This window comes from Lampris incognitus, chromosome 5 (genome assembly GCF_029633865.1).
Source record: "Lampris incognitus isolate fLamInc1 chromosome 5, fLamInc1.hap2, whole genome shotgun sequence".
Taxonomy (NCBI): Eukaryota; Metazoa; Chordata; class Actinopteri; order Lampriformes; family Lampridae; genus Lampris; species Lampris incognitus.
In genome coordinates, this window is record NC_079215.1 from 54,280,947 (window position 1) to 54,305,671 (window position 24,725).

The 24,725-nt window shown below is 49.4% G+C and overlaps 3 protein-coding genes across 3 annotated transcripts; 2 read left to right on the top strand and 1 right to left on the bottom strand.

Moving 5' to 3' along the window:
- cbx8b (chromobox homolog 8b) lies at positions 1 to 3,083 on the top strand. The gene is made up of 5 exons (XM_056280135.1): positions 1 to 155; positions 273 to 316; positions 627 to 692; positions 811 to 877; positions 1,653 to 3,083. The coding sequence occupies exons 1-5, from the start codon at positions 87 to 89 to the stop codon at positions 2,550 to 2,552; spliced, it is 1,146 nt and encodes a 381-aa protein (XP_056136110.1). The 5' UTR covers positions 1 to 86; the 3' UTR covers positions 2,553 to 3,083.
- Positions 3,084 to 4,200: 1,117 nt separating this feature from the next.
- On the bottom strand, positions 4,201 to 17,070 carry c5h17orf67 (chromosome 5 C17orf67 homolog). Its single transcript, XM_056281115.1, has 5 exons — positions 16,952 to 17,070; positions 8,127 to 8,343; positions 6,056 to 6,156; positions 4,939 to 5,066; positions 4,201 to 4,492 (listed from the first exon to the last, which is right to left on the bottom strand). Exons 2-4 carry the CDS (start codon positions 8,272 to 8,274, stop codon positions 4,950 to 4,952), a joined length of 366 nt encoding a protein of 121 aa, XP_056137090.1. The 5' UTR covers positions 8,275 to 8,343; positions 16,952 to 17,070; the 3' UTR covers positions 4,201 to 4,492; positions 4,939 to 4,949.
- Positions 10,685 to 24,459, top strand: dgke (diacylglycerol kinase, epsilon). Its single transcript, XM_056281113.1, has 11 exons — positions 10,685 to 11,573; positions 17,506 to 17,665; positions 17,906 to 18,025; positions 19,679 to 19,822; positions 19,997 to 20,154; positions 20,289 to 20,337; positions 21,050 to 21,163; positions 21,391 to 21,462; positions 23,094 to 23,221; positions 23,421 to 23,532; positions 24,238 to 24,459. Exons 1-11 carry the CDS (start codon positions 10,780 to 10,782, stop codon positions 24,457 to 24,459), a joined length of 2,073 nt encoding a protein of 690 aa, XP_056137088.1. The 5' UTR covers positions 10,685 to 10,779.
- The last annotated feature ends 266 nt before the right edge of the window (positions 24,460 to 24,725 follow it).

Here is a 24,725-nt window from a genome sequence, read left to right on the forward strand (position 1 = left end):
TTCAGTCCGCTAGAGCGGAGGGGGGCTGGAGGAAAATAGCTAGCGTTCGAGCGAGAAGGCTAACGGGGAGGGAGACCGAAGTCGACATGGAGCTGTCCGCCGTCGGGGAGAGGGTGTTCGCCGCCGAGTCGATCATCAAACGGAGGATAAGGAGGGTATGGCGTGAGGCGGTGCTGGGCCATTTTGTTCCCAGAGCTTTGACATATGTTGCACTTTGCGTTATGCGCTGGCAGCTAACCGAGCGGTTTGTCTCTGTTTCTGGTGGCACGCAGGGTCGAATGGAGTACCTAGTGAAGTGGAAGGGCTGGTCTCCTAAGTAAGTCCTGCTTATCTTGTGTCACTTCGCGTTTTGCACGGAGCTCGGCTGCGCTGCCGAGACGGGTGTGTTTTCCCCCCGCGGCGCCCGTCCCTTCAGCCGCGCTCGCTAGCGCTAAGTGGGTGTAGCACGTTGGAGACGTTAGCTTGCAATGCTAGCGCGCTAGGACCGCGTAGCTAAAGCCTGTGGCGTGTCTTGTGTGCGCAGCGCAGGCACCCCGGTGCGGTGCGGGGTGGTGCGGGTGGTGCGTGGTGTAGGGGGCGACTGAGCTGTTCTCATTTCTGGTTTTTTTATGCCCCCCCCCCCCCAGATACAGCACCTGGGAGCCGGAGGAGAATATCCTGGACTCGCGGCTGTTCGCCGCTTTCGACGAGAGGTAAGGTGTCCCGGGGCCGGCGGTTGCAGACACGGCGGAAAAACAACACGCGAGGGGGCCGATTAATAAAAAAGGTGTCCTCGGCTCCCTTGATACTCAAAATGGGCTGTTTCCGCAGGGAGCGCGAACGGGAGCTGTACGGGCCCAAGAAGAGGGGACCGAAACCCAAGACGTTTCTGCTCAAGGTAATGTCAGATTTGGCATCCGGAGGAGCCTCCTCCCCGGTGCGGTGCTGCCACGCTCGGGCCGATCCCGAACGTTGGCGGGCAACGCAGAGCGGTCCGAGCGCCTCGGCTCGCGCGGACGCACCGCGCGATAGGCGTGTTTCGCGAGTGTGCCTTGGCCGCCGCCGCCGCCGCCGCTCCTCTCCTTCGTGATGCGGAGCGAGTCGGACTTTCCGATTCACCTCAGCGCGCGTCGACACGCTTATTCGGGGCGTTTCTCTGACCGCAGCGTCTTTCTCCGAAACAAGCCGCAAAAAGGCATATGCGGATTTTTTTTTTTAAAACGCTTTGACAGGATAAACTTAGCTGAAGGAAATAAAATGCGCAGCTTTTCAGGTCAAAAAAAAGGCTTTTGCGACCTAATAAATTTTCGAGATTAAGAACAGCAGTCTTTTTTTCCCCCCCTCGATAGATTTCTTTATATATTTGAGCAATGCAATTTATTAAATGCAAGTTTTGCTGGTTATCGATTGTTTTTCAGCATTGTAACAATCACAGGCCTTTAAGGCCTTTTCCTGGGGGGAGGGAGGGGGGGGCTGAGTAGCAGGTTTCTGATTATTGGTGGTTATTGGTAGTTGACCCCAATTTAAGGATACCGAGTCCCAATGCCTCTCATTTGGCAGAGAATGACGAGTCAAGCTAACTTCATAATTCACTTTCTTTTTTTTTAAAGTGGGCCCTGTCTGTGATTCTAAAATTTTACACTCTGTTTTCTTTTTTTTTTTTTTTTTAACAGGCACAGGCTAAGGCTAAAGCCAAGTCGTATGAGTTCAGGAGCGAGGCGGTCCGAGGGATGTGCGTTACCTACCCGACCCCGGAGCCCGTTGTTACCCCCAGGGCCAGAGAGGGCCTGAGAGCCGTCGTCCCCACCATCTTCCCACCCAGCACTGTCAACAGGGGGGAGAGTGTACGCAGCCGGCCGCTAGAGCCGACCCGCGAACACAGGCCGCCTGGCCTACAGCCAGCAAGCCCAGACAGATTCATGCACATCCCCAAAAAGAGAGGGCCCAAGCCCAAGCTCCGCTTCAAAGACGGCCCCAGCAGCCATCAAGTCCCCGAGCCCCACAAGAGGAGAGCGGATGTGCAGCTGAGTTTCAATCCCCACAAACTGGCCAAGATTCAAGGGAATGAAGAGAGGGTCTCCGAGATGAGGCTGATTAAACTGTCCCACCGACAACCAGAGAACCACGGTTACGCCCATAAAAATCACCACCATCACCACCACCACCACCACCACCACCACCACCGCACCACGCACATGCGGGCTCTGTCCAGCATGAGCCACCGGCAGCAGCCCTACCCAGACCGGGGCCTGCATCCACACAGGACAGAGTCAGAGACACACAGGACTAAAGATGGCCCCAGCTACCTGGCCCCTGCCCACTTCAGACACCGCTCCGCGGGCTGCTGGAACGCCAGTAAGAGTCAGCCCGGCGAGCTGTCGCAAACAGAGAAACCCTCCTTTCTGGACAGGCCGTCCCCCACCCGGTTCGTCACCGACGTAGATGAAGTGACATGGAGGCCGTCCCTCGGCAACGTCGAGAAGGTCCTGGTCACCGATGTGACCACCAACTTCCTGACGGTCACCATCAAAGAGAGCAGCACTTCTCAAGGCTTCTTCAAAGACAAAAGATGATCCGATTCATTTCAGAACTTGTTTGCATTCGCCCCTTTTCTCAAACTTGTATCAAAATCCTTTTGAAGTTTATAGGATACAGTGATTATAAAATGTTTTTGTATGTAATATATAGAGAAACAAATTAGACTGTATATGTGTACATATTATAAAGTTTGACATCTATTTAATGTATTGACCAAATCAAATGGAGCCCCGCCCCCCCCTCTCAAAAGGCTGTTAAAAATATCCTCCGCGGCAGCTCGCCAGCCCCCGTGCGCGGAGGTTCTTCTATTTTGTTTTGAAAATTGTTCAACTTTAAAAAAAAACAAAAAACATTTTTTGACGTCATTCTTCCCAGTGTGGAGTGTAGAGTTCTGCCGTGGTCCGCTGAGAGAAAGCAAACTGAGGCCTACTTGGAGACTAAAATATCTCACTGTGAATTCACACGAGAGACTAAAGAAGAAGGTCCCAAATTTAAAAAAAAGAAGAAATAAAATAAAAGATATAAAAAAAAATTCCTCTAGCACCTTTCTTAAATAAAGATGTTTCCCAAGACTTCGTTTCCGCTTTGTTTTTTGTTTGTTTGTTTCGCCGGGGACACCGGTTGCTAAGCGAAGGCCACGGTGTCTCCGAGCGGGCGTTGCCGGGTCAGCCAGGCGCGGCGCGAGGCGACGCGCGCGCTCATGCTCGGATGAGCGCGGGTGGGGATACGCCGATCTGACGGCGGTGACGCGAGCCTGCGCTCGCTTCCGATAAACCGCTGGAATGTCATCATCCGGTCCGCGTGTCGGAGCGCGGGGCTTTATTACACCCCGCGCTCAGCGGCGCGGGCACGAAACAAGCCGCGTCTCGGTTTTATTTTAGCCTTGTAGATTTTTGATGCTGCCGGGTGTCGTTTTCCTATAGCGGAAGAGTCCGGCAAAGGACGCGCGCGCTTCTGCGCGCGCGCGCCGGCTGACATCATCGACGGGCCTTGTGACATTGCACCAGCTTCAATGGCGGAACCGCCCGCCCGACTCGCCAAAACCCCTTGATACGACCACGTTAACCCACTATGTCTTAACAAACCCATACAACACAACACGCCGGCTTCATTTAACAAAACGCGTGTCTGGAAACCTTTAGGAATTAATTCTGCCAGTCGTTATAAGCATCCCATCCGAGTCTGGTTTGTGTTTTGAGGCGTTTTTTTTTTTTTTTTGTAAAAATTGAAACCAAGAAAGCGCCAGATTGTGCACCGACAGATTTTTTAAAAACAAAAAATCGATGACAAGAATTAAGCTAACTGAAACTGGCAACTCTTCAAATAGCTCCACCCTGCCGGTCCTCCTCCTCTACCTCACTCCTCTGTGGGCCCCGCTGGGATGCTGAGGCCTCGGCAGGTTGCGCAGATCTTCAACCTGTGGAGAGATGACGTCACGCCGGGAGGGGGGGAGCCAGCAGGCAGGAGGGACGCGCTGAAGATGAGGCTCCATTTATTTTTCCAACAGCTCTGACGTAGGTCGGAGTTCACGAAAAGATCGAACCCGGGCTCAGTCGTCACGGGACCTTTTTCGGAAGTGCCCCAGTGTCCGAGGTCGAAGGATTCGCGAAAGTCGCTTTTTTTGTCGGCATTTTTGAGCCACATCAGCATGTTCACTCGACGAGTCTGGCAGGCAAATAAAGAGATCGTCACAGCTAAACGCTTCGTGCATTTATATTTATTGTCTGTTTTCTAATATGTACCGTTTACAGGTTTCTAAGGAACAATATTTTTGAAATATCTACGGACTACGTTTAACTGCAAACTACATCGCTCCAGTGAGTTTCTATCCAGAGTCACCAATGTGCCCCGTGTGGCCCTGTTGCCCACGGCTCACACAAGAACACGCTGGACCTTCTGCATGCTGGACCTTCTGCGTGACGTCACCGCCGACTCACCCTCGCCGCCGTCGTTGCCGCTTGACAAGTCGATCACCCTGTGTGGGGGGGGGGGGGCACCAATTACTTCACACATTCAGAACTTCATGAGTATTTATGATTATTTGAAGGCAACCAGAGTCTTCGAATCTTGTTGGCCTAATAATGATATTTCACGTGGAGCCCAGGTTGGAGCCCGCGAGCGCATATTGATTTTGCTCGACGACTTTGCCACAGAATGAAAATGCAAATTTTCACAGAAGGGGGAAAAAAAACAAAAACGGAAAAATGTTCACGTTTGAGAAATTTAATTGTGATAGAAAGAGAGTGAGGAGTGAGGCAAAGAAGGGTGTTATTCGGTGTGTGTGCGCGCGCGTGCGTGCGCGCGCGCGTGCGTTGTGCTGAATTCCCCCGGGCATTTTGCAGGGTTTTTTTTAATTTTTTTTATCGAAACTACGCGCACGTAAGGTGGCCGGGGTTTCCACCAACAGTGGTTGGTATTTACCTGTGTCGTCACTAGACGGGGTGGCCGTAGTTCCGGTTACAGCGCGGGTAGCAGTGGGGGTTCAGCCAGTGCTCCAGGTTGGTCTCTTGGGCCCTCTGATCCAGCACCTGCATGTGGAGCAGATGCTCCTGGTAGGAGGAGGGATGGAAAGTGTGGGTGTGGGTGGGTGGGTGGGTGTGTGTGTGAGAGAGAGAGAGAGAGAGAGAGAGAGAGAGAGAGAGAGAGCGAGGGAGAGAGAGAGAGAGATGGTTGGGGGGGGGGGGGCGGTGATGAGCGAACGCGTAAGGGCGCCCCCAGCGGGCCAGCCGAGTGGGGTTGAAGACAAAGAGGAGAGAGGAAGAGAGAGGTGGGAGATGAAGAGCGTTAAGAAGGCGGAGGCAAACACGAGAAACGAGAACTTCAGAATCAAACAGAACGGATGTCTGAAATTGAGAGAGCTTGTGATTGGCTGCCTGTCCGGCTCCGAGTCGGCGCGTGCACGAAACTCGACGGGGGGGGGGGGGACGAATCAAACTCGGTCATATTCCACTGGCAGAACAGCGAGGGGCACCAGAACACCAAAACCACATCGGACGCGGAACCAGTAGATTACAGGAGAATATAAAATAAAATAAAATAAAATGATATAGTTTATAGGTTTTATCCAATACAGAGATGACGCAAGTGCCGAGCAGCCCACTAATCACTATATGATGGGGATCTCGTGCATTATAGCCCCCCAGCCCTGCAAGATGTCTGGCGGAGCAGCCCAGCAGCGTGGGTGGTTTCCTTCCTCATTTAAGTCAGCGGGTTACTGTGTGAGTCATGTAAACTGCCATAGAACACACACACACACACACACACACACACACACACACGCGCGCGCGCGCGCGCGTTATGCTGTGAGTGGCAGGTGTCATCGCGTGCATCACTCTTCTGCCTGAAATAACGTTGTGGTGAAAATTCTCACCGTCCCGGAAACCACCGCGTCACGCGTTTGCTAGGGGTTTTGGTGGGCTGCTGGTTTAACTTGAAAATGCAGTCAACTTATTGTCACTCCGACTCTCGCGCAGGGGGCCACGATAGTCCCGGTAAACGGGGGCCTTTGTGCGTCTGCGGCCGTCCGTGCGGGGCTCACCCTCATCGGCTCGTCGGGGTGTCCGGCCTTCATGGGGCGCTCTTGCCTCTTGCTGCGGAGCAGTTGTTTAGCGAAGCTCTCCTTGATGATGGGGTTGGCGTCTGTTGAGAGGGCACAAAAAATAAAAAAAATCAATTTTGCTCTTCCCCTTTCAAAATGTGGCCATGGCCACATGTCATCGTTATCAAAGAGGTCTGGACCGCTGCCTTATCACAAACGCCGCAACGCGGATCTTCTGTGTTTGCACATTTTAGTGGTTTTATCTGTTTTTTCCGGTCTCTCTATGTTGTTGTTGTTTAATTTGTGTTAAAATCCTCTTACACATGGCAGCTGTACACCAGGGTGCAGGGTGTATTGGCTAATTCAGACAGAACCCACCTTTTATTCTGCAGAGAGGGCATGCAGGTGTGCGCAGTGGCAGTGTTTATGTATGTGTATGTGTGTGCATGTGTTTATGTGTATGTGTATGTGTGTGCGTGTGTGTGTATATGTGTTTGTGTGTTTATGTATATGTGTGTGCGTGTGTGCATATGTGTGTGTATGTGTGTGTATGTGTGTATGCGTGCGTATGTGTGTATGTGTGTGCGTTTGTGTGTGTATATGTATTTGTGTGTGTATGTGTATGTGTGTGTACATGTGTTTGTGTGTTTATGTATATGTGTGCACGTGTGTGTGTATGTGTGTACGTGTGCATACGTGTATATGTGCGTGTATGTGTGCGTGTGTGTACGTGTGTATGTGTGCATACGTGTGTATGTGTGTGTATGTGTGTGTGTATATGTGTATGTGTGCAAATGTGTGCGTGCGTGTGTGCATATGTGTGTGTGCGTGTGTGTATGTGTGCATATGTGTGAGTGCGTGTGTATGTGTGTGTATGTGTCTCTGTGTGCGTGCATGTGTGTGTGTATGTGTGTACGTGTGCATACGTGTATGTGTGTGTATGTGTGTGTGTGTGTACGTGTGTATGTGTGCATATGTGTGCGTGCGTGTGTGTACGTGTGTATGTCTGCATATGTGTGAGTGCGTGTGTGTATGTGTGTGTATGTGTGCGTGTGTGTATGTGTGCAAATGTGTGAGTGCGTGTGTGTATGTGTGTGTATGTGTGCGTGTGTGTATGTGTGCAAATGTGTGTGAGTGCGTGTGTATGTGTGTATGTGTCTCTGTGTGCGTGCATGTGTGTGTGTGTGTGTGTGTGTGTGCGTGTGTGTGTGTTGGGGGAGCAGGGCATGCTGTAGTTTTGGCTAGTTCATGTGAGGCTATTTATTCCCAATTCGTCGAGGAGCGGGTGTCAACCTCCGCTGCCCACAAACACACGCGCACGCGCGCACGCGCACGCGCACGCACACAGAGAAATGCCAGTCTCGACAGAGTGAAGGCCCTCTGTGTGCGTCTCCCTCTACCTAACCCGGAGCTGCAGAGCTGTTTTCCTTTTTTTTTTTCTTTTTTTTTTTCGGTGGAAGGCAACAAAGTGTCCATTCATGCTGGCCTCTGCAGGGAGCCCGGCCTGCGGAGCACGTGACCCTCGGGAAGGGCCCTCTGTCTCTCTATCTGAGGCAAGTTGCGCGAGGGGGGGGGGGAAATCCACCAAACTCCTGCAAATACAAAGTGCAACGTGGACTGGTTACCTGTCTGTCTCTCTCTTCTCACGGCAACATGGCAAAACCGGGTGACCCATTCACCTTTTCACACACCAGCCACCGGCAAACGAAGGACCTGCTGGAGTTTTCTTGGCTCAATAGCGGCGTGTGCTCGCGCAGAGATTTTACGAGTTGAAATAAATAAATAGATAAATAAATAAGAAATGTGTGCAAAAAACACAGTTGCCAGATACAATCGGTGCATTTTTCGACAGAATGAGACATTCGGTTCTGCCCCACAGTTTGCCCTGCAGCTGTTAGGTGCCAGATCAGATATAGCAACATAACGGAGCAGCTCAGGATCATTCACCTTTCAGTTACATTCGCGATAATTCACAAAGCTTCACGACTCCGTTTTCGTTATTTCTGTAAAACTAAGTAATAGCAGAAACCCCATCCTTACACTTCCCATGCATTTGGCGTCGGTATCTCACCTGCGCAGACGGCCAACAGCACCAAACAGAGGCAACACACGACCAGCTTCATCTTCATCATCCTCTCCCGTCCTGCCCGCGGATCCTCTGCTGCACTGACGCCCCGCTCCGAGCGGCCGGGGGGCTCTCCTCTGCCTACGTCACACATTTATGAAAGATCCAATATTTGCTAAAAGAGGTCGGATCCAACTCGGGCTGCAGGCCTGCCTTTACTATTCTAATTACATGAATTTCCACAAAAGAAGAAGAAGAAGAAGAAGAAGAAGAAGAAGAAGAAGAAGAAGAAGAAGAAGAAGAAGAAGAAGAAGAAGAAGAAGAAGAAGAAAAAGAAACACACGTTGTTTAACCGGAAGAAGATTCCGCTGTGGAAAACTTTTATCAGTTTTGGCTCATTCCCGTTGCTCTACAAGTCACGCTAGTGCAATTGCTGGGTTGTCCGCTAGGCGTCACTATAAACACGTTGGAGGGTTTTCAGAACAGGCCGCCATAGAAATAAACGGGAAGGAAGCAATTTTAAAAAGCCGAGACTTGATAACATGTGTATTTATATCTAAACACGAGAATAGGTGTAAGGTATCCCCAGATGATTTTTTTAAAAACTTTTTTTGGGAATCCTTTCAGACAGATGGTCAGTTTATCACATCAATAGCTGAATTACAAATACATGTCGTACATTTCGTTTTGATGGATTGGAATAGGCTGCTTCTTGTATATGGCAGCGGGGGGGGTCACATTCAAAAATAAAACAACCCAGCATCAACTATATGTGTTTTTTTTACAAACACGTTAACGTTTGAATTTTAGAAAAAATGAATCGACACAAATGAATAAATAAATAAGGATTTCTATCTATATTTTCTCCACGGTTAATTTGATGTATTTCGTATTTTACTTCTAAATCACGAATTTATTCCATATTTTACATTATTCAATTTCACCACCATTTTGTTTTCCAGTTTAACATCCTTTCAGATGAGAAATAAATAAATGTAAAGGCTGGATTGAGATATTTCATCCACCGTATTCCTATTTGATATTTTCCTTCTTAATTTCCTGCTCCAAAATTATATCTGAGAACGCGACATAATCTGTGGTATTATAATGAGGCGACGAGGTCAAAGGTACTTTAGCCCGAACAAAGGATACGCCACTCTGAAAATGACCACTAGGGGCGCTCAAAGCGAAGTAAGTCCATCCAGCCATCCGTTATCCGACCCGCTTCTCCTGCTCTCAGTCGAGCGAAGTAAGTCAAGTCGGTTTATTCATTTTTAATCACAAATTACAAGTTTGATGTTGTGTTGCCACACACAACATCCCGTCCTTAGACCCTCGCATCGAACAAGGAACACCCCCCCCCCCCCAAAAAAAACCCCTTTAACAAGGAGAAAAATAGGAAGACACTCCGGCAGAGCAACAGAGGAGGGATCTCTCCCCCAAGACGGACATGGTGCAATGGATGTTGTGTTTACACAACTTTACACAATACAGCATTGGAAGAGGGTAACAGAATTATAATGGAATTACACGAGGAATATGACGAGGAGGATGCCAAGCAGTGCCCAGACGCCACTGGAACCGCCCAGGACCCGAGCCACGCGACCACCATCACCATGGAGACCAAAAAAACAAATAAACTCAAACATCTTAGAAGGGTATAACACTGAAACAGGAATGATTCGTGGTCTTGAGGGGGGAAATTGGGGGCTACGGGTTTACCTGCAAATCCATTCCTGCCCCCATTCGCACCTAGGGACAGTGTAGTATGGCCGAGCCACCTGACCTACATGTCTTTGGGAGGAAACCGGAGCCCCCCGAGGAAACCCACGCAGACAACATCCAGAGGACGAAACGGGACGACCCCCAAGGTTGGGCTACCCCGGGGCTCGAACCCGGGGCCTTCTTGCTGTGAGGCGACCGCGCTAACCACTGCGCCACCCTGGTAAAATGGTGATACCCTGTTCAAATTTTTTTTTATATATGTGTGTGTGTGTGTGTGTGTGTAATCAACTATTCATAAATTGTAATGTTAAGGTGTTTTATAAATCTCTGCATTTCATGGAGATTTTATTATTTGAGAACGTGACCGTCAGGGGCTCGCAATTTCTCCTTACTTTGAGCCAATATCCTCCACACCCACACCCACACCCACACACACACACACGCACACACCCTCCTCAGACTCACATTGATGGGCTTTTCCATTCGTTACAACGTAGTGTCGTTAAACGTGGCCTGCGTGAGCTTTTTGTCTGATATTGGGAAAACAGATCAAGCAGGAGTCTAGTTCAGTTTATGAAGAAGGAATTCAATTTTTCAGTACCCAATCTCCCCATACACCGATCTTCAATATTATCATATTCATTATATTTATTTCTCCGCGAGCTTCTTGTAAAGGTGCACATCCGGCAGACCAAAAATGCCTTGGGTTTTATTTCTCTAACGCCTGACTTCTATCACGCTCTCTTTCCGGCACATTACAGGTTTTACGGCCGGAGCGCCGCTTTCGACATCAGAGGCACGCGTCACACCGCGTCATTGTTTCCGTTTCCGCATATAAACCGAGGACGCTCGTGTCCCTGTCCCGAGCCGACGGACCGACGCGTTGCCGCGCGGTCACGTCGCGTCGCCTCATCTCCCAGCCGTCGGACGTGTTATGACCGAACGAACGCGAAAACCCACGCGCACACAGGAGTGCGCATGCGTCTTCCGGGATCGGCTCCAACGAGCAGTCGGTCTAAAGCTGCGGCGGTCCGCGTCAGGAGCGGGGGGCTTAAATCCCGCTTTGACGTCTCGACGAGACATTTGCCATTTTGCCGCTGCCTCTTCGTTCGCTCCGCACGAACCTCGTCCCGCTGCCGTCTGTCACTATGATAACGAGCGCTGCACGGGCAGCCCGCGTGCCTCCCCCCCCCGTGCAGTCGGCCGTCTTGTTTACATAAGTCGCGGCTTAATTGAGTTTTCATCGCCTCCTTCCCACGTCGCTGCGTCAAACGCCATGTACACGGAGGAGGACGAGGGGGGCGAAGACCGCGACTCCCGGGAGGAGTGGACCCTGCTGTTTTGGACGTCGCTGGCCGTCGTCGTGCCCGTTATCATCACGCTGTGGTGCAGCGCCCAGCGCTCCAAACGGAAGATCCACATGAAGGACTTCTTCCGCAAGAGCAAGCACGGCTGGCACTACACGGACCTGTTCAGCAAGCCCACGTACTGCTGCGTGTGTTCCCAGCACATCCTCCAGGGAGCCTTCTGCGACTGCTGCGGGCTGTGCGCCGACGAGCCCTGTCTGCCGCGGGCCGACCGGAGCCAAGTGTGCAAGGAGATCACGGCCCCGAGTCGGCCCGACGGCACGCTGGAGCACCACTGGGTCCGAGGCAACGTCCCTCTCGCCAGCTACTGCGTGGTGTGCAAACAGCAGTGCGGGACGCAGCCCAAACTTTGCGATTTCAGGTAAATAGCGCCGTCCTCCGCAAATGGCTCGCTTTGTCACGCAAGCTCGAGCGTAGACGCGAGCCCGTGACCCGCGCGTGCGCAGAGAGACTCGGCAGACCGCTCGTGTTGTTCGCGGGAAGGCCGCCTTTTCGCCCGATAAGAGTTGGGCGAGATTGGTGCCCGGCGGAACCTCGGCCAACTCCTCCCCCCCCCCTTTTTCTGTTATACTGCCGCGCTAGGCTCGTCTGTGTTGAAAAGAAAACCAAATTTCGAAGCTGGTTGAAAAAAAAACGTGTCTGGGGGGGGGGGGGACCTGTAAAAGCGACACTCGATACCCTCACTGTGTTCATCCCCATTTCCGAAACAAACAAATTTTGTCCGATGAAAAGAGTCGATTGGGCTGTGAGGTAAACCTCTCCATCAGCTGATCAGCAACACCATCACCAAGCGCACCTACGTCTGTTCAAAAGTAACATTAAATCCCAGATTTTCTTACCTGGATCATTCAGCAGGCATAAAGACATGGCTATGTAAAGTCACATTACATTGTGATATACTCATATCTTAAGTTACCCAATGTTAGCAAAATGCTAGCTAACTAGCTAGCTAATGTATAGCTACGTCAAGAGGAGTTAGCCTAATGTCAGGTCACCAACATCAGCCAGGTTTATTCCTCCTCATTCATGTGGTAATGTTAAAGAGATTTGGAAAGGGACAGGTAGGTTGGTGACATTTTTAAGATGACACGAATTCGACTACTTCTACTACTTTCGGCTGCTCCCGTTAAGGGTCGCCGCAGTGGATCATCTGTTTCCATCTCTTCCTGTTCTCTGCATCTTCCTCTGTCACGCCAGCCATCTGCATGTCCTCCCTCACCGCATCTTCCTCTTCGGCCTTCCCCTTTTCCTCTTGCCTGGCAGCTCCATGTTCCACATCCTTCCCCCAATATACCCAGCATCTCTCCTCCACACGTCTTGCCTGTCTCGCTTTGTCTCCAAACCGTCCAACCTGAGTTGTCCCTCTAATATAATCGTTCCTAATCCTGTCCTTCTTCATCACTCCCAATGAAAATCTTAGCATCGTCATCTCTGCCACCTCCAGCTCCGCCTCCTGTCTTTTCATCAGTGCCATTGTCTCCAAACCATACAACATAGCTGGCCTCACAACCATCTTGTAAACCTTCCCTATAACTCTTGGTGGTACCCTTCTGTTGTAAATCACTCATGACACTCTTCTCCACCCACGCCACCCTGCCTGCACTCTCTTCTTCACTTGTCTTCCTCACTCTCCATTACTTTGAAGAGTTTACCCCAAGTATTTAAACTCGCACACATTCATCACATCTACTCCTTGCATCCTCACCATTCCACTGTCCTCCCTCTCATTCACACATCTGTAGTCCATCTTGCTCCTACTGACTTTCATTCTTCTTCTTTCCAGTGCATACCTCCACCTCTCCAGGCTATCCTCAACCTGCACTCTAATCTCACTACAGAACACAATGTCATCAGCGAACATCATATTCCACGGAGACTCCTGCCTGATCTCATCCGTCAACTGTCCATCACCTTTGCAAACAAGAAAGGGCTAAGAGCCGATCCTTGACGTAATCCCACCTCCACCTTGAACCCATCTATCATTCCAACCGCACCGCACCACCGTCACACTGCCCTCATACATATCATGCACCACATGAATTATCGGGAGCCAGAAAAGATCAAGGCTTATGTTTCTTTGTTTAATATTATCTCTGTAAGGCTACGTGCCACCCCAAAGTAACTTTTGATGTTATTTATTTGGATATACATGATGTCTCGCATCTCAACAGGAAAAGTTACCTTAGCAAAAGTTATCATCTAGTGCAGGAGCAATGTTGATTGATAGTCTTGTCTTGATAGTCTCCGTCTATACGCAAAGAATGTGTGCCTTCGCCTTTTTTCGTTGAGACCGGAATGACTTTGCCTCGATTCAGGATGTTTGTCTTGTTCATAAAAGTTAAAATTTTGAATAGATCCTTCCATGGCATACTGTAGTCTTTGCTGTCAGCTTCTTGAAGCTATATTGCCTGACGCCCAGAAACTATCTAATACACGTCTTGTTGCATGCTCAATAAGGTAAGGAAATACCAGAAAGTTTATCAGTTCATCTGGACACAACCTTTATTGGAAGAAATGTTTTATAACTCATCTAAGTGCCTTCTTCAGTCTCAACTCAACTGACTGCAGGTATCCCCCCCCCCTTATAAACAAGACAGTTGCATAATGACTGAAATTAACGCTGAGTTGCATATGCAAATTACCGATTTGCCAATTGTCAGTTGAGACTGAAGAAGTTGCTTAGATGAGTGATGAAATGTTTCTCCCAGTAAATTTTGTATCCAGATGAACTGATTCAACTTTCTGGTATTAACTTATCTGGATTATTGAACATGTATCAAGACATTTTGACTAATTTTGGTGAGAATTGCCTTGAACTTGTACATGATTATGAGCAAACGGCGCGCAAGATGTCAGATTACTGAGATTCAGCCTCAGATGCAGACAGAGTGGGATTACACTGAAGAACCTACTAATGAAATCTTCAGTCAAGGGCCACCGAGCTAACAAGATCCTCCAGAAGGTACAGAGACAGCAGTTTGGGTGAGTCAAACTGATTTTACTATCGACACTTGGAAAGCCAAAGAGGAGCAGATCCAACAGAGACTTACACCACGTCTAGATGAGACCACTTTCCGACATTGTGACTGAGTTCACAGCGACGGCTCGTCTAGCAGAACATGGTAGGTAGAAAACCAGCCAGAAAAAGAAGTTTGACCTACTTGCTGCACACCAGAGACATTGGCAGACAACAGACCGTGCCCTCAATGGCAGACAGAGAGACGGACACCAGACACATGGCAACGATGTGGACAAGAAGGTGAAGAAACTGTCCGACAGACAACTCAAGAGCGGAGAAGGACATCCTTGCTGAAGATGTCCCGATAGTGGAACTGATCACAGCCACGGAATTGATCCGTAACAACAACATCACAGACCCGCAAGCGGAGCGACTGCGGACGAAAGTTTCAGCCTGCCTCAGCAATGCGAAGCCGCCACCATCCGACATCAGCAGAGATGAGAGGAATGCATTCACAACTCTCAGTAAGGACAATAACGTCATCATCCTAACAGTGGACAAAGGCAGATGCACTGTTTTATTAAACCAGACAGACTGTCATGAGAAATTTATGACATTACTTAGTGACATAAATACTTATGAGCCCCTGAAACGAGATCCAGGCAGTGGTTAGAAGAAAAAGGTGATAGATTGTCTGAAGCTGTTAGAACAGGACGATGCTATTGACAGAATTTTGTACCATAGATTATACCCAGGGGAAGCTACACCTAGTCTGTATGGTTTACCTAAGATACATAAACAGGATGTGACATTACGGCCTATTGTTGGTATGATTAACTCAGTGGCCTATAACATCTCTAAGTTTCTTACATCTATTCTTAACCCGTTGGTAGGCAGTAATGAACATCATGTTCAGATCACTATGGTTTTCGTGGATAAGGTGAGGGACATCGTTATGAAGGCGGATGAAACAATGGCCTCTTATGATGTTAGGACAGGACAACCCCACCCTTTGCAATAGGACCACCCTTAACACTGACTGTGTCTGCTCCTGAAGCTGTGTCTGCAGTCCACATACTTCACATACAGGGGGCAGTACTATGGGCAGAAGCATGGATGTGCTATGGGTTCCCCGGTCTCACCTGTAGTGGCCAACTTGTTTATGGAGGAAGTGGAAAAGAGGGCTCTGATGTCCTATCCAGGGACACCATCGAGCCATTGGTTCAGATTTGTGGACGGCACCTGTGTTAAAATTAAATCTCAGGACGTACCACATTTCACTGACCACTATAAGTCGGTGGACAACCACATCAAGTTCACCAGGGAGGATGTGAAAAATGACAGGTTAGCCTTCTTAGACTGTGAAATTGCAATTGGTGATGGGGGACATTTGATTGTTGATGTTGACCGTAAACCAACACATACTGATCAGTACTTAAGGTTTGACTCTCATCATCCACTGGAGCACAAACTAGGAGTCATCAGGATGATGTACCACCAAGCGGACGATGTCCCCACCGACACAGCAGCCGGGGAAATGGAGAAATCCCACATTAAACAGGCCCTGGTTAAGTGTGGTTATCCTAACTAGGCATTTGTCAAAGCCAGGAAGACGCCCAAACAGTGCACCAGCCAATACAGCTGCCTAAACGTAAACCTATGGTGGGAGTGTTGGAACAGTTGAGACGCGTTTTTTCCAAACACCACGTCTTAGTTGCTTTCAAATCCCCAAATACGCTGCACCAGAAATTAGTCCACACCAAGGATCAGGTTCCCCGGCACAAACAGAGCAATATAGTGTACGCTGTTAAGTGCCAGGAGGGTTGGCATGACTTGTACATTGGGGAAACTAAACAGACATTGGCCAAGAGGATGGCACAACACAGGAGAGCTAACACGTCAGGCCAGGACTCTACAGTCTACACCCATCTACAGGCCAGTGGCCACTCTTTCAAGGATGAGGTTGTGCACATCCTTGATAGGGAGGAACACTGGTTTGAATGGGGAGTCAAAGAGGCCATCTATGTGAAGAGGGAACAAACATCCCTGAACCGGGGGGGGGGGTTAAGAGTACATCTGTCACCATCTTACAATGCTGTGATTGCAACTATTCCCCAATCCTCTGTGATTAGTACACATGGCCATTGTAACTCCAGTTAATGGTCACGGTAATTTGCATATGAAACCGATCGTTGGTTTGGGTCGTTATGCCACTGTATTGTTTATAAGGGTGGGGATACCTGCAGTCAGTTGAGACTGAGGGGGACACTTAGATGAGTGATGAAATGTTTCTCCCAGTAAACGTTGTGTCCAGATGAACTGATTCAACTTTCTGGTATCTAATACACACAGCAAGCAGCACCCGGCTAAATGGAACTGGTGTCGCCATGTTTCTTTTTGTCAAGCTTGTCTGACCTAGCAACAATAACTAAGGGGGGGCGGACTTTGAATCGGTCAATTGGTGAATCTGTTGGTATACAGTGCCTTTAAATGTGCACCTGCTTTATATTTCAGCTCTCTGTGCCGTTTTTAATGCTGGTTCTCAAGCCGGTCCTCAGGTTACCTTTTCTATTCCAACAGGTAGTTCATTGTATTCACCTGTTGTTCCAGGTCTAAAACATCCCTGACTAGAGCTTGCAACCAAAGGTACATTAGCCTGAATGAATGGTACACCACCATGAGAGGGCAACTGGGGTTGCTGGAAGTATATTTGTTCATTTCGATAGGTACAGTGTCCATACTAGATATAAGTTATTTTATTCAAATAAGCGATTACTCACATCTGGTGTTGAAACGTCGTGTTGATGGCGACCCGTTGAGCCAACAGAAACAATATTCTTTAGGGATGGCTACGGAAGCTGGCGTATAAAAATATATTAAGTTGGAAAACCAGTGGCCTAATTGGTTAGCTGAGCTTGAGAGTATTAGATTATAGCGCCTTCCAGAATCTGAAGAAAAAAAAACCCAAAAACAAAACAAGACTTTCGATTGTAGAGTCACGTGTTTTTAGCCATGTCCCGTTCATTTTAAATGCTGAAAGATCAACACGAAGGAATGTAGGGGATTGCCAGTGGTGATTTGGCTGACTAACTGGAATAACAGGTGATGTAATGAACTACCAGATAGAACAAGTACTGCTGGTACCCGAGGAACACTGATCTATGAGCATGTTTAAATAAAGGTTATTTTAGCTACCTACTTTTATGAATCGGTCATAACCAGTATTAGTTACCTACTTTGACTGAAAAAAAATTGTCCATGCGTGTTTTAACTTTTGCTTAGCTTGTTCTTGATTTTGTTGTTGTTGTTGTTGTGTGTGTCCCTCCCTCTGCAGGTGTGTGTGGTGTCAGAGCACAGTGCATGATGACTGCATATTTGGCCTGGCGGAGGGGGACCGCTGTGACCTGGGCGAATTCCGAAGCCTCATCATCCCTCCCAATTATCTCCACCATGTCAACAAGCTCCGCCGTAGACACCCGGAGGAGTTTAGCAAGGTCAGCAGAGTTGTTCCCGAAACCGTAGGGGTGGGTGGGGCAGGGCGTCTCTGAGTGTTTTTCGAGTTTCTATTATGAGTGTGGGCGGCTCGCTGGCGCAGTGGTTGGCGCCGTGGCCTCGTAACAAGAAGGTCCTGGAATGACGTCTTTGTGCCCATGTGTGGGCCTATCCTTGTATGGGTTTATTTCATTTTATTTGCATATGTGTGTGTTAAGTGAGTTTTTGCTTTGTTTGTCTAGCTAGCATCTTCCTGCGGTAGCGGCTGGACTCCGGTGCTGGTCCTGGCTAACACGAGAAGTGGTAACAACATGGGGGAGGCTCTTTTGGGAGAGTTTCGCACCATCCTCAACCCCGTCCAGGTTAGTCCACCCTGCCCCGTTTACTGTTAAACTATAGTTTGGGGGGGGGGTTGACATTTTTTGAGCTGAAAACATATTGGTATGGCCTAGCTAGGGTGGTTGAACCGAAAAGGCACGTTACAATAAACCCCTCATTGACATTGAGAACCATGTGACGGAGGCAATACATGTGGCGTCCAGCGTGTTGGAACAATAAAATATGAGACGGGAAGAATGGCGACACAACGGCGTTAGCCAGCTAAATTCTCTGGGTAGACTTAAGAGAAGCTGGGACGAGATGTTCTACTAAAACACCGACACCTTCAGTCTAACCACACCTCCATCACTGTCCTCTTCATCTACACCCCTTTGTATCGTTTATACAAGGACACCTCCATCACTGTCCTCTTCATCTACACCCCTTTAGATCCTTTTTACATGGACACCACCATCACTGTCCTCTACATCTACACCCCTTTAGATCCTTTATACATGGACACCTCCATCACTGTCCTCTACATCTATATCCCTTTATATCCTTTATACATGGACAACTCCATTACTGTCCTCTACATCTACACCCCTTTAGATCCTTTATACATGGACACCTCCATTAATGTCCTCTACATCTACACCCCTTTATATCCTTTATACATGGACACCTTCATCACTGTCCTCTACATCTACACCCCTTTAGATCCTTTATACATGGACACCTCCATCACTGTCCTCTACATCTATATCCCTTTATATCCTTTATACATGGACACCTCCATCACTGTCCTCTACATCTACACCCCTTTAGATCCTTTATACATGGACACCACCATCACTGTCCTCTACATCTACACCCCTTTATATCCTTTATACATGGACACCTTCATCACTGTCCTCTACATCTACACCCCTTTAGATCCTTTATACATGGACACCTCCATCACTGTCCTCTACATCTATATCCCTTTATATCCTTTATACATGGACAACTCCATTACTGTCCTCTACATCTACACCCCTTTAGATCCTTTATACATGGACACCACCATCACTGTCCTCTACATCTACACCCCTTTATATCCTTTATACATGGACACCTTCATCACTGTCCTCTACATCTACACCCCTTTAGATCCTTTATACATGGACACCTTCATCACTGTCCTCTACATCTACACCCCTTTAGATCCTTTATACATGGACACCTTCGTCACTGTCCTCTACATCTACACCCCTTTAGATCCTTTATACGTGGACACCTTCATCACTGTCCTCTACATCTACACCCCTTTAGATCCTTTATACATGGACACCACCATCCCTGTCCTCTACATCTACACCCCTTTTTATTCTTTTTCAGAATGTTAGCAGATGTAGAAAGGCTGGAAATGGGTGCCTACTCTTTCATGAAAGCCATATTTGTCAGTGATGTGAGCATAGGTAGTATATTAAAGTTGTTTTTTTCCAAACTAGATGAGTCTTCATCAGGAAAACTAACATTTGCGTGACTCTCCGGACCAGCCATGATCTCAGGAAATCGTCTGCATTCCAGACTCCAGCAGCCTCGCTCTCTTTTACTCATGGTCTTTCACCAATACATGTCTCTTTTCAGTCGCCCTCCCCCACATCTTTGCTCTCCTCCCTTCATTTCTCTTCGTTTTTATCTCTCTTCTCCAGGTGTTTGACCTGTCAGAGCTGGCTCCCCCCAAGGCCCTCCAGCTGTGCACCCTGCTCCCACCCGGCAGCGTCCGGGTGCTGGCGTGTGGGGGAGATGGCACCGTGGGCTGGGTGCTGGACGCCATTGATGCCATGAAGCTCAAGGTGAGGTGCTCTTTATGAGCTGACTCAGGTTTTCCTACGAAACTGAGACGTCATTGAATTTGATGATGGTGTCCTCATCTCGTGTTCTTCCCCGACAAGTTGGGAATGCGTGACACAGCTTCCATTGGGGCTACTGTTCTTAGTGTTTTGTGTGTGTGCGCATCTCTTTGTTAGGGTCAGGATCAGTTCATCCCAAGGGTGACCATCCTGCCCCTGGGGACCGGGAATGACTTGTCCAACACTTTGGGCTGGGGGGCTGGATATGCCGGGGAGATCCCCGTGGAGCAGGTTCTCCGCAACGTCTTGGATGCCGAGGTGGTCAAAATGGACAGGTAGGGGCGTCGGTGCTGGCTTTATTCTTGTGCTTCAGACGCAGTAATCTGTTTTTTTATTTCACATTTCGGCCAACTTTTGTTTTCATTTGCATGGCAGCGTTGTCGTTCCTTATTCCATCCATCTTTTCCAGATGGAAAGTGCAGGTAGCGTCGAAGGGACTCTACTTTCGTAAGCCAAAGGTGAGGGGCCATCTCAGCTTTGAGTTGAATATTCACAAGTTTTAAATTGGCTCTCGAGCCGTCCGAGTGGCATAGCGGTCTATTCCTTTGCCTAGCAACATGGGGATCGCCGGTTCGAACCCCGTGTTACCTCCAGCTTGGTTAGGCTTCCCCACAGACAGAATTGGCCGTGTCTACGGGTGGGAAGCTGGATGTGGGTATGTGTCCTGGTCACTGCACTAGCGCCTCCTCTGGTCAGTCGGGGCGCCTGTTCAGGGGGGAGGGGGAACTGGGGGGAATGGCGTGATCCTCCCATTCGCTACGTCCCCCTGGTGAAACTCCTCACTGTCAGGTGAAAAGAAGCGGCTGGCGACCCCACATGTATCGGAGGAGGCGTGTGGTAGTCTGCAGCCCTCCCCGGCTCGGCAGAGGGGGTGGAGCAGCGACCGGGACGGCTCGGAAGAGTGGGGTAATTGGCAAAGTACCACTGGGGAGAAAAAGGGGGGGGGGGGTAAAAATTGGCTCTCATCATTAGAGTTTGACAATTCATTTATGCAAATCAGAAATACTGTGGTAGTAGAAGATTCAACCCAAACCACTTGTTAGACTCGTTCTTCATCCAGAGGGGGGAAAAAAAACTAAAAATCGAAAGATGTACTAATCACATAAAATCAATAAGAAAACAAATTTTTTTTTTTAACTGCGATGTTACTGCTTTTGTCCTTTTCATTAGGTTTTGTCCATGAATAACTACTTCTCGGTGGGGCCGGACGCTCTGATGGCGCTCAACTTCCACACGCACCGGGAGAAAACGCCCTCCTTCTTCTCCAGCCGCATCATAAATAAAGTTAGACGGCGTCCCTATTTGAATACATTTCCATATGCAAATGTGACCGCAGGGGAATTTGAATGTTAGAATGAGGACGTGACTCTGGCTTTGTGGTGTGCAAAAAGGTTGTTGTATGTTGTGTTGTTTACTGTCAAAAACACCTCAACAAAGTGTGTTACTTCTAAAACATGTGACTTATTTTGCTGGCGTGAATAATAATAATAGCACCGTCCCTCCTTCCCCAGGCGGTGTATTTCCTCTACGGCACCAAAGACTGCTTGGTGCAGGAATGTAAGGATCTGGATAAGAGGATTGAGGTAAGCAACACACTTAATGTGATGAAACAGCTTCTCTCCTTCTAAATACACTTTCTTTTGTCTTGTTCTATTTGTTTCTTCATGCAATCTGACAAGGGGCAAACAGAATTGTCAGATATTTCCTGCATAGTTCTTGATGGCGGCGCGTATTCACGTTTGCGGCGGCCTCGCCCAGTACCGTCCATGCAGTGTCTTTGTCCACATCTGCGTTTAAGTTGTGTCTTCGCTTGATGGCTGGGGGAGCTTGGTCTGCTGCGTCCTGTGGGCCCAGGGACCACGGCCCTGCCTGGAGCTGTGCCCGAAGAAGTAACACCGAGGGCGGTCTGACAGGACGCGGAAGCAGGGCAGGCTAAGCTAACTGCTAGCCCGTGCAGACTGGCAGTTCCGATAACACCGAGGGCGGTCTGTCGGCGGCCTCGCCTGGTGTTCACTGTGGCTGTTTTTGCTGTCATGTGGAGTGCGGGGAGGTGTGTCGAAGGTGTCTGGCTGGGAGAGCGGGCGTTGGATCGGCTGAGGGAGCCTGGTCTGCTGCGTCCAGTGGGCCCGGGGACCACAGCCCCTGCCTGGAGCTGCGCTCGAAGCGGAAACACCGAGGGCGGTCTGACAGGACGCGGAAGCAGGGCAGGCTAAGCTAACTGCTAGCCCGTGCAGACTGGCAGTTCTGATAACACCGAGGATGGTCTGGCGGCGGCCTCGCCTGGCGTTGACTGTGGTGTTTTTGCTGTCATGTGGAGTGCGGGGAGGTGTGTCGAAGGTGTCTGGCTGGGAGAGCTGGCGTTGGATCGGCTGAGGGAGCCTGGTCTGCTGCGTCCAGTGGGCCCGGGGACCACAGCCCCTGCCTGGAGCTGCGCCCGAAGAGAAAACACCGAGGGCGGTCTGACAGGACGAGGAAGCGGGGCAGGCTAAGCTAACTGGTAGCCCAGGAGTGGCTAACCGTGTGCCATGGAGAGCCATGTGTATGCAGGTTTTCATTCCAGCCGGGCTCGACACCAGGTGATTTCACCGATTAGCAACCAAAGAGGAAGAGTGTTCAGTGAAATCAGCTGGTGTGGAGTCAGGTTGGAATGAAAACCTGCATACCCATGGCTCTCCATGGCACACGGTTAGCCGCCGCTGCAGACCGGCAGTTCCGACAGCCATCCTGGCATTTGCTCTCTTGGATGGTGATTTTTTTTTTTAGTTTCGATATCTGTGTTAGTTAGTACGTGTGTTCTTGTAGTTTTTGGATATGTGTTTTTGTCTTTGTGTTGCACTGCTGTCGGCTGGGGGAAACGATATTTCATTGACAAATAAAGTGTTCCTGTCTGCTGATTCTTTGACAGTTGTGGCCTTTAAGAATGAGAAAATCTCCATGTCAAACCTCTGAATTGTCTGAATATCACTCACATATTTCTCACTTACCTGTCTATTTGGATATCCTCAGGTACTCATAAACTCACTGTCGAGTCTCCGAGTTACTGTGATAGTCCTCCTAGTCTAGAACGTTTTGTTACAAGTTTGTTTGGTTTTCTTTCTGCTGAAGTCAAGCCAAGTCAAATTCCCCGTGTGTGTGACCCTAAAACCTAAATGACCCCCAATGGAAAAACTTGAACCTGATTTTAACTGTATGTGTGTGTGTGTTTTCCCCACAGCTAGAGCTCGATGGGGAGAGGGTGGCCCTGCCGAGCCTGGAGGGCATCATCGTCTGTAATATAGGCTATTGGGGTGGGGGCTGTCGCCTCTGGGAGGGTATGGGAGATGAGCCCTGTCCCCCTACGAGGTAAGACCAGCACCTTTCATATAGGAGAACTATGTCAGTCGTTCAGACAAGTTAACCTTTTACCCGGACCTTCACACCACGTCTTCATGAAGCGTTGTACAAGGTGCTGACGGTTGCCTTGCTAACTCTCAGTGGTTTTGTGTCTTACAATCTCCCCCGTGCCGTCCATCTGTCCCCCTGTGCCGTCGTGCTGTCCCAGGCTGGATGACGGCCTGCTGGAGGTGGTGGGAGTTTTTGGCTCCTTCCACTGTGCTCAGATCCAAGTCAAGCTAGCCAACCCTGTAAGGCTAGGCCAGGCTCACACAGTCAGGGTGAGGTGCCATCACACACACACACACACAAACACACACACACACACAATGGGCAAACATGAGACTCTTGGACCCTCGCCGGTTCGAATCCCCGTGTTACTTCTGGCTTGGTCAGGGATCCCTACAGACACAATTGGTCGTGTTTCTGGGTGGGAAGCCGGATGTGGGTATGTGTCCTGGTCGCTGCCGGTTGGGGCGCCTGTTCGAGGGGGGAATAGCGTGATCCTCCCATGTGCTACGTCCCCCTGGCGAAACTCCTCACAGTCAGGTGAAAAGAAGCGCCCGGCGACTCCACATGTACCGGAGGAGGCATGTGGTAGTCTGCAGAGGGGGTGGAGCAGGGTAATTGTCCGAGTGCAATTGGGGACAAAAAGGGGGGTGGGGGGGGATTCTAATCTAATTTCAGCTAACTTGAAAAAGGCTTTTTGCATTGCTCATGCAGGCAAGTCTGTTAGGTTTTTCCTCTCTCTCACCACATCACTCTTGACAGTGGAAATCCTAAATGTTTCGATACCCGAACCACTTTCTTCACCAGGCACATTGTTGTGAGACCCATGGGGCAGAGCATCTCGCACCCCGTGCAGTGTCACAGTGTGAGAAGCAGTGCGGGCAGGCGACTGAACACATCACTCGCCAAAGGTATACATCATACACCAGCAGAAAAATGGAATCGCTTACCTTTGACCTTCCCTCTGTCTCCTGTAGTTGGTGCTGAAGAGCTCCAGAATGCCCATGCAGGTAGATGGAGAACCGTGGGCCCAAGGTCCCTGCACAATCACCATCACCCACAAGACCCAGGTTCTCATGCTCTACCACAGCGCCGAGCAGACGGACGATGACGAGGACGAGTCCAGTGCCTCAGAAACAGAGAGCCCCACCCCTCACGACTCGCCCAGGCCCCCGGGACCCGCACTGGCCCGGGCGTGACCCGGCAACAAGTGTCACCTGCTCTGAGGCTCCTCTTTTCTCATGTACCTTGGTTTTTCTTAGGCCCAGTTTGCAGCAAACCTCCATTTAGAAAGCATCCTATTATTGAGCACTTAGTGCTTCCGCTCCCAAACACCCAAAAAGTACACGATTGGTTTTGTGACGCACAACTTAACCTCAAGTGGGGCCAAAAAAGAAAACCCATCATAGGTTTCCTATTAAATTGATATGGCCATTTTATATCTTTGCAAATACAGCAAAACTTA

Coding starts and splice junctions, on each gene's coding strand:
- cbx8b (XM_056280135.1), top strand. CDS start 87: ATGGAGCTGTCCGCCGTCGGGGAGAGGGTGTTCGCCGCCGAGTCGATC. Junction 317..626: donor TGGAAGGGCTGGTCTCCTAA/GTAAGTCCTGCT, acceptor CCCCCCCCCCAG/ATACAGCACCTGGGAGCCGG. Junction 693..810: donor TTCGCCGCTTTCGACGAGAG/GTAAGGTGTCCC, acceptor CTGTTTCCGCAG/GGAGCGCGAACGGGAGCTGT.
- c5h17orf67 (XM_056281115.1), bottom strand. CDS start 8,274: ATGTGTGACGTAGGCAGAGGAGAGCCCCCCGGCCGCTCGGAGCGGGGC. Junction 6,157..8,126: donor GCTGTTGGCCGTCTGCGCAG/GTGAGATACCGA, acceptor CCCTCTCAACAG/ACGCCAACCCCATCATCAAG. Junction 5,067..6,055: donor ACCCCGACGAGCCGATGAGG/GTGAGCCCCGCA, acceptor TCCTCCTACCAG/GAGCATCTGCTCCACATGCA.
- dgke (XM_056281113.1), top strand. CDS start 10,780: ATGACCGAACGAACGCGAAAACCCACGCGCACACAGGAGTGCGCATGC. Junction 18,026..19,678: donor CCATCCTCAACCCCGTCCAG/GTTAGTCCACCC, acceptor TCTCTTCTCCAG/GTGTTTGACCTGTCAGAGCT. Junction 23,222..23,420: donor GAGCCCTGTCCCCCTACGAG/GTAAGACCAGCA, acceptor GTGCTGTCCCAG/GCTGGATGACGGCCTGCTGG.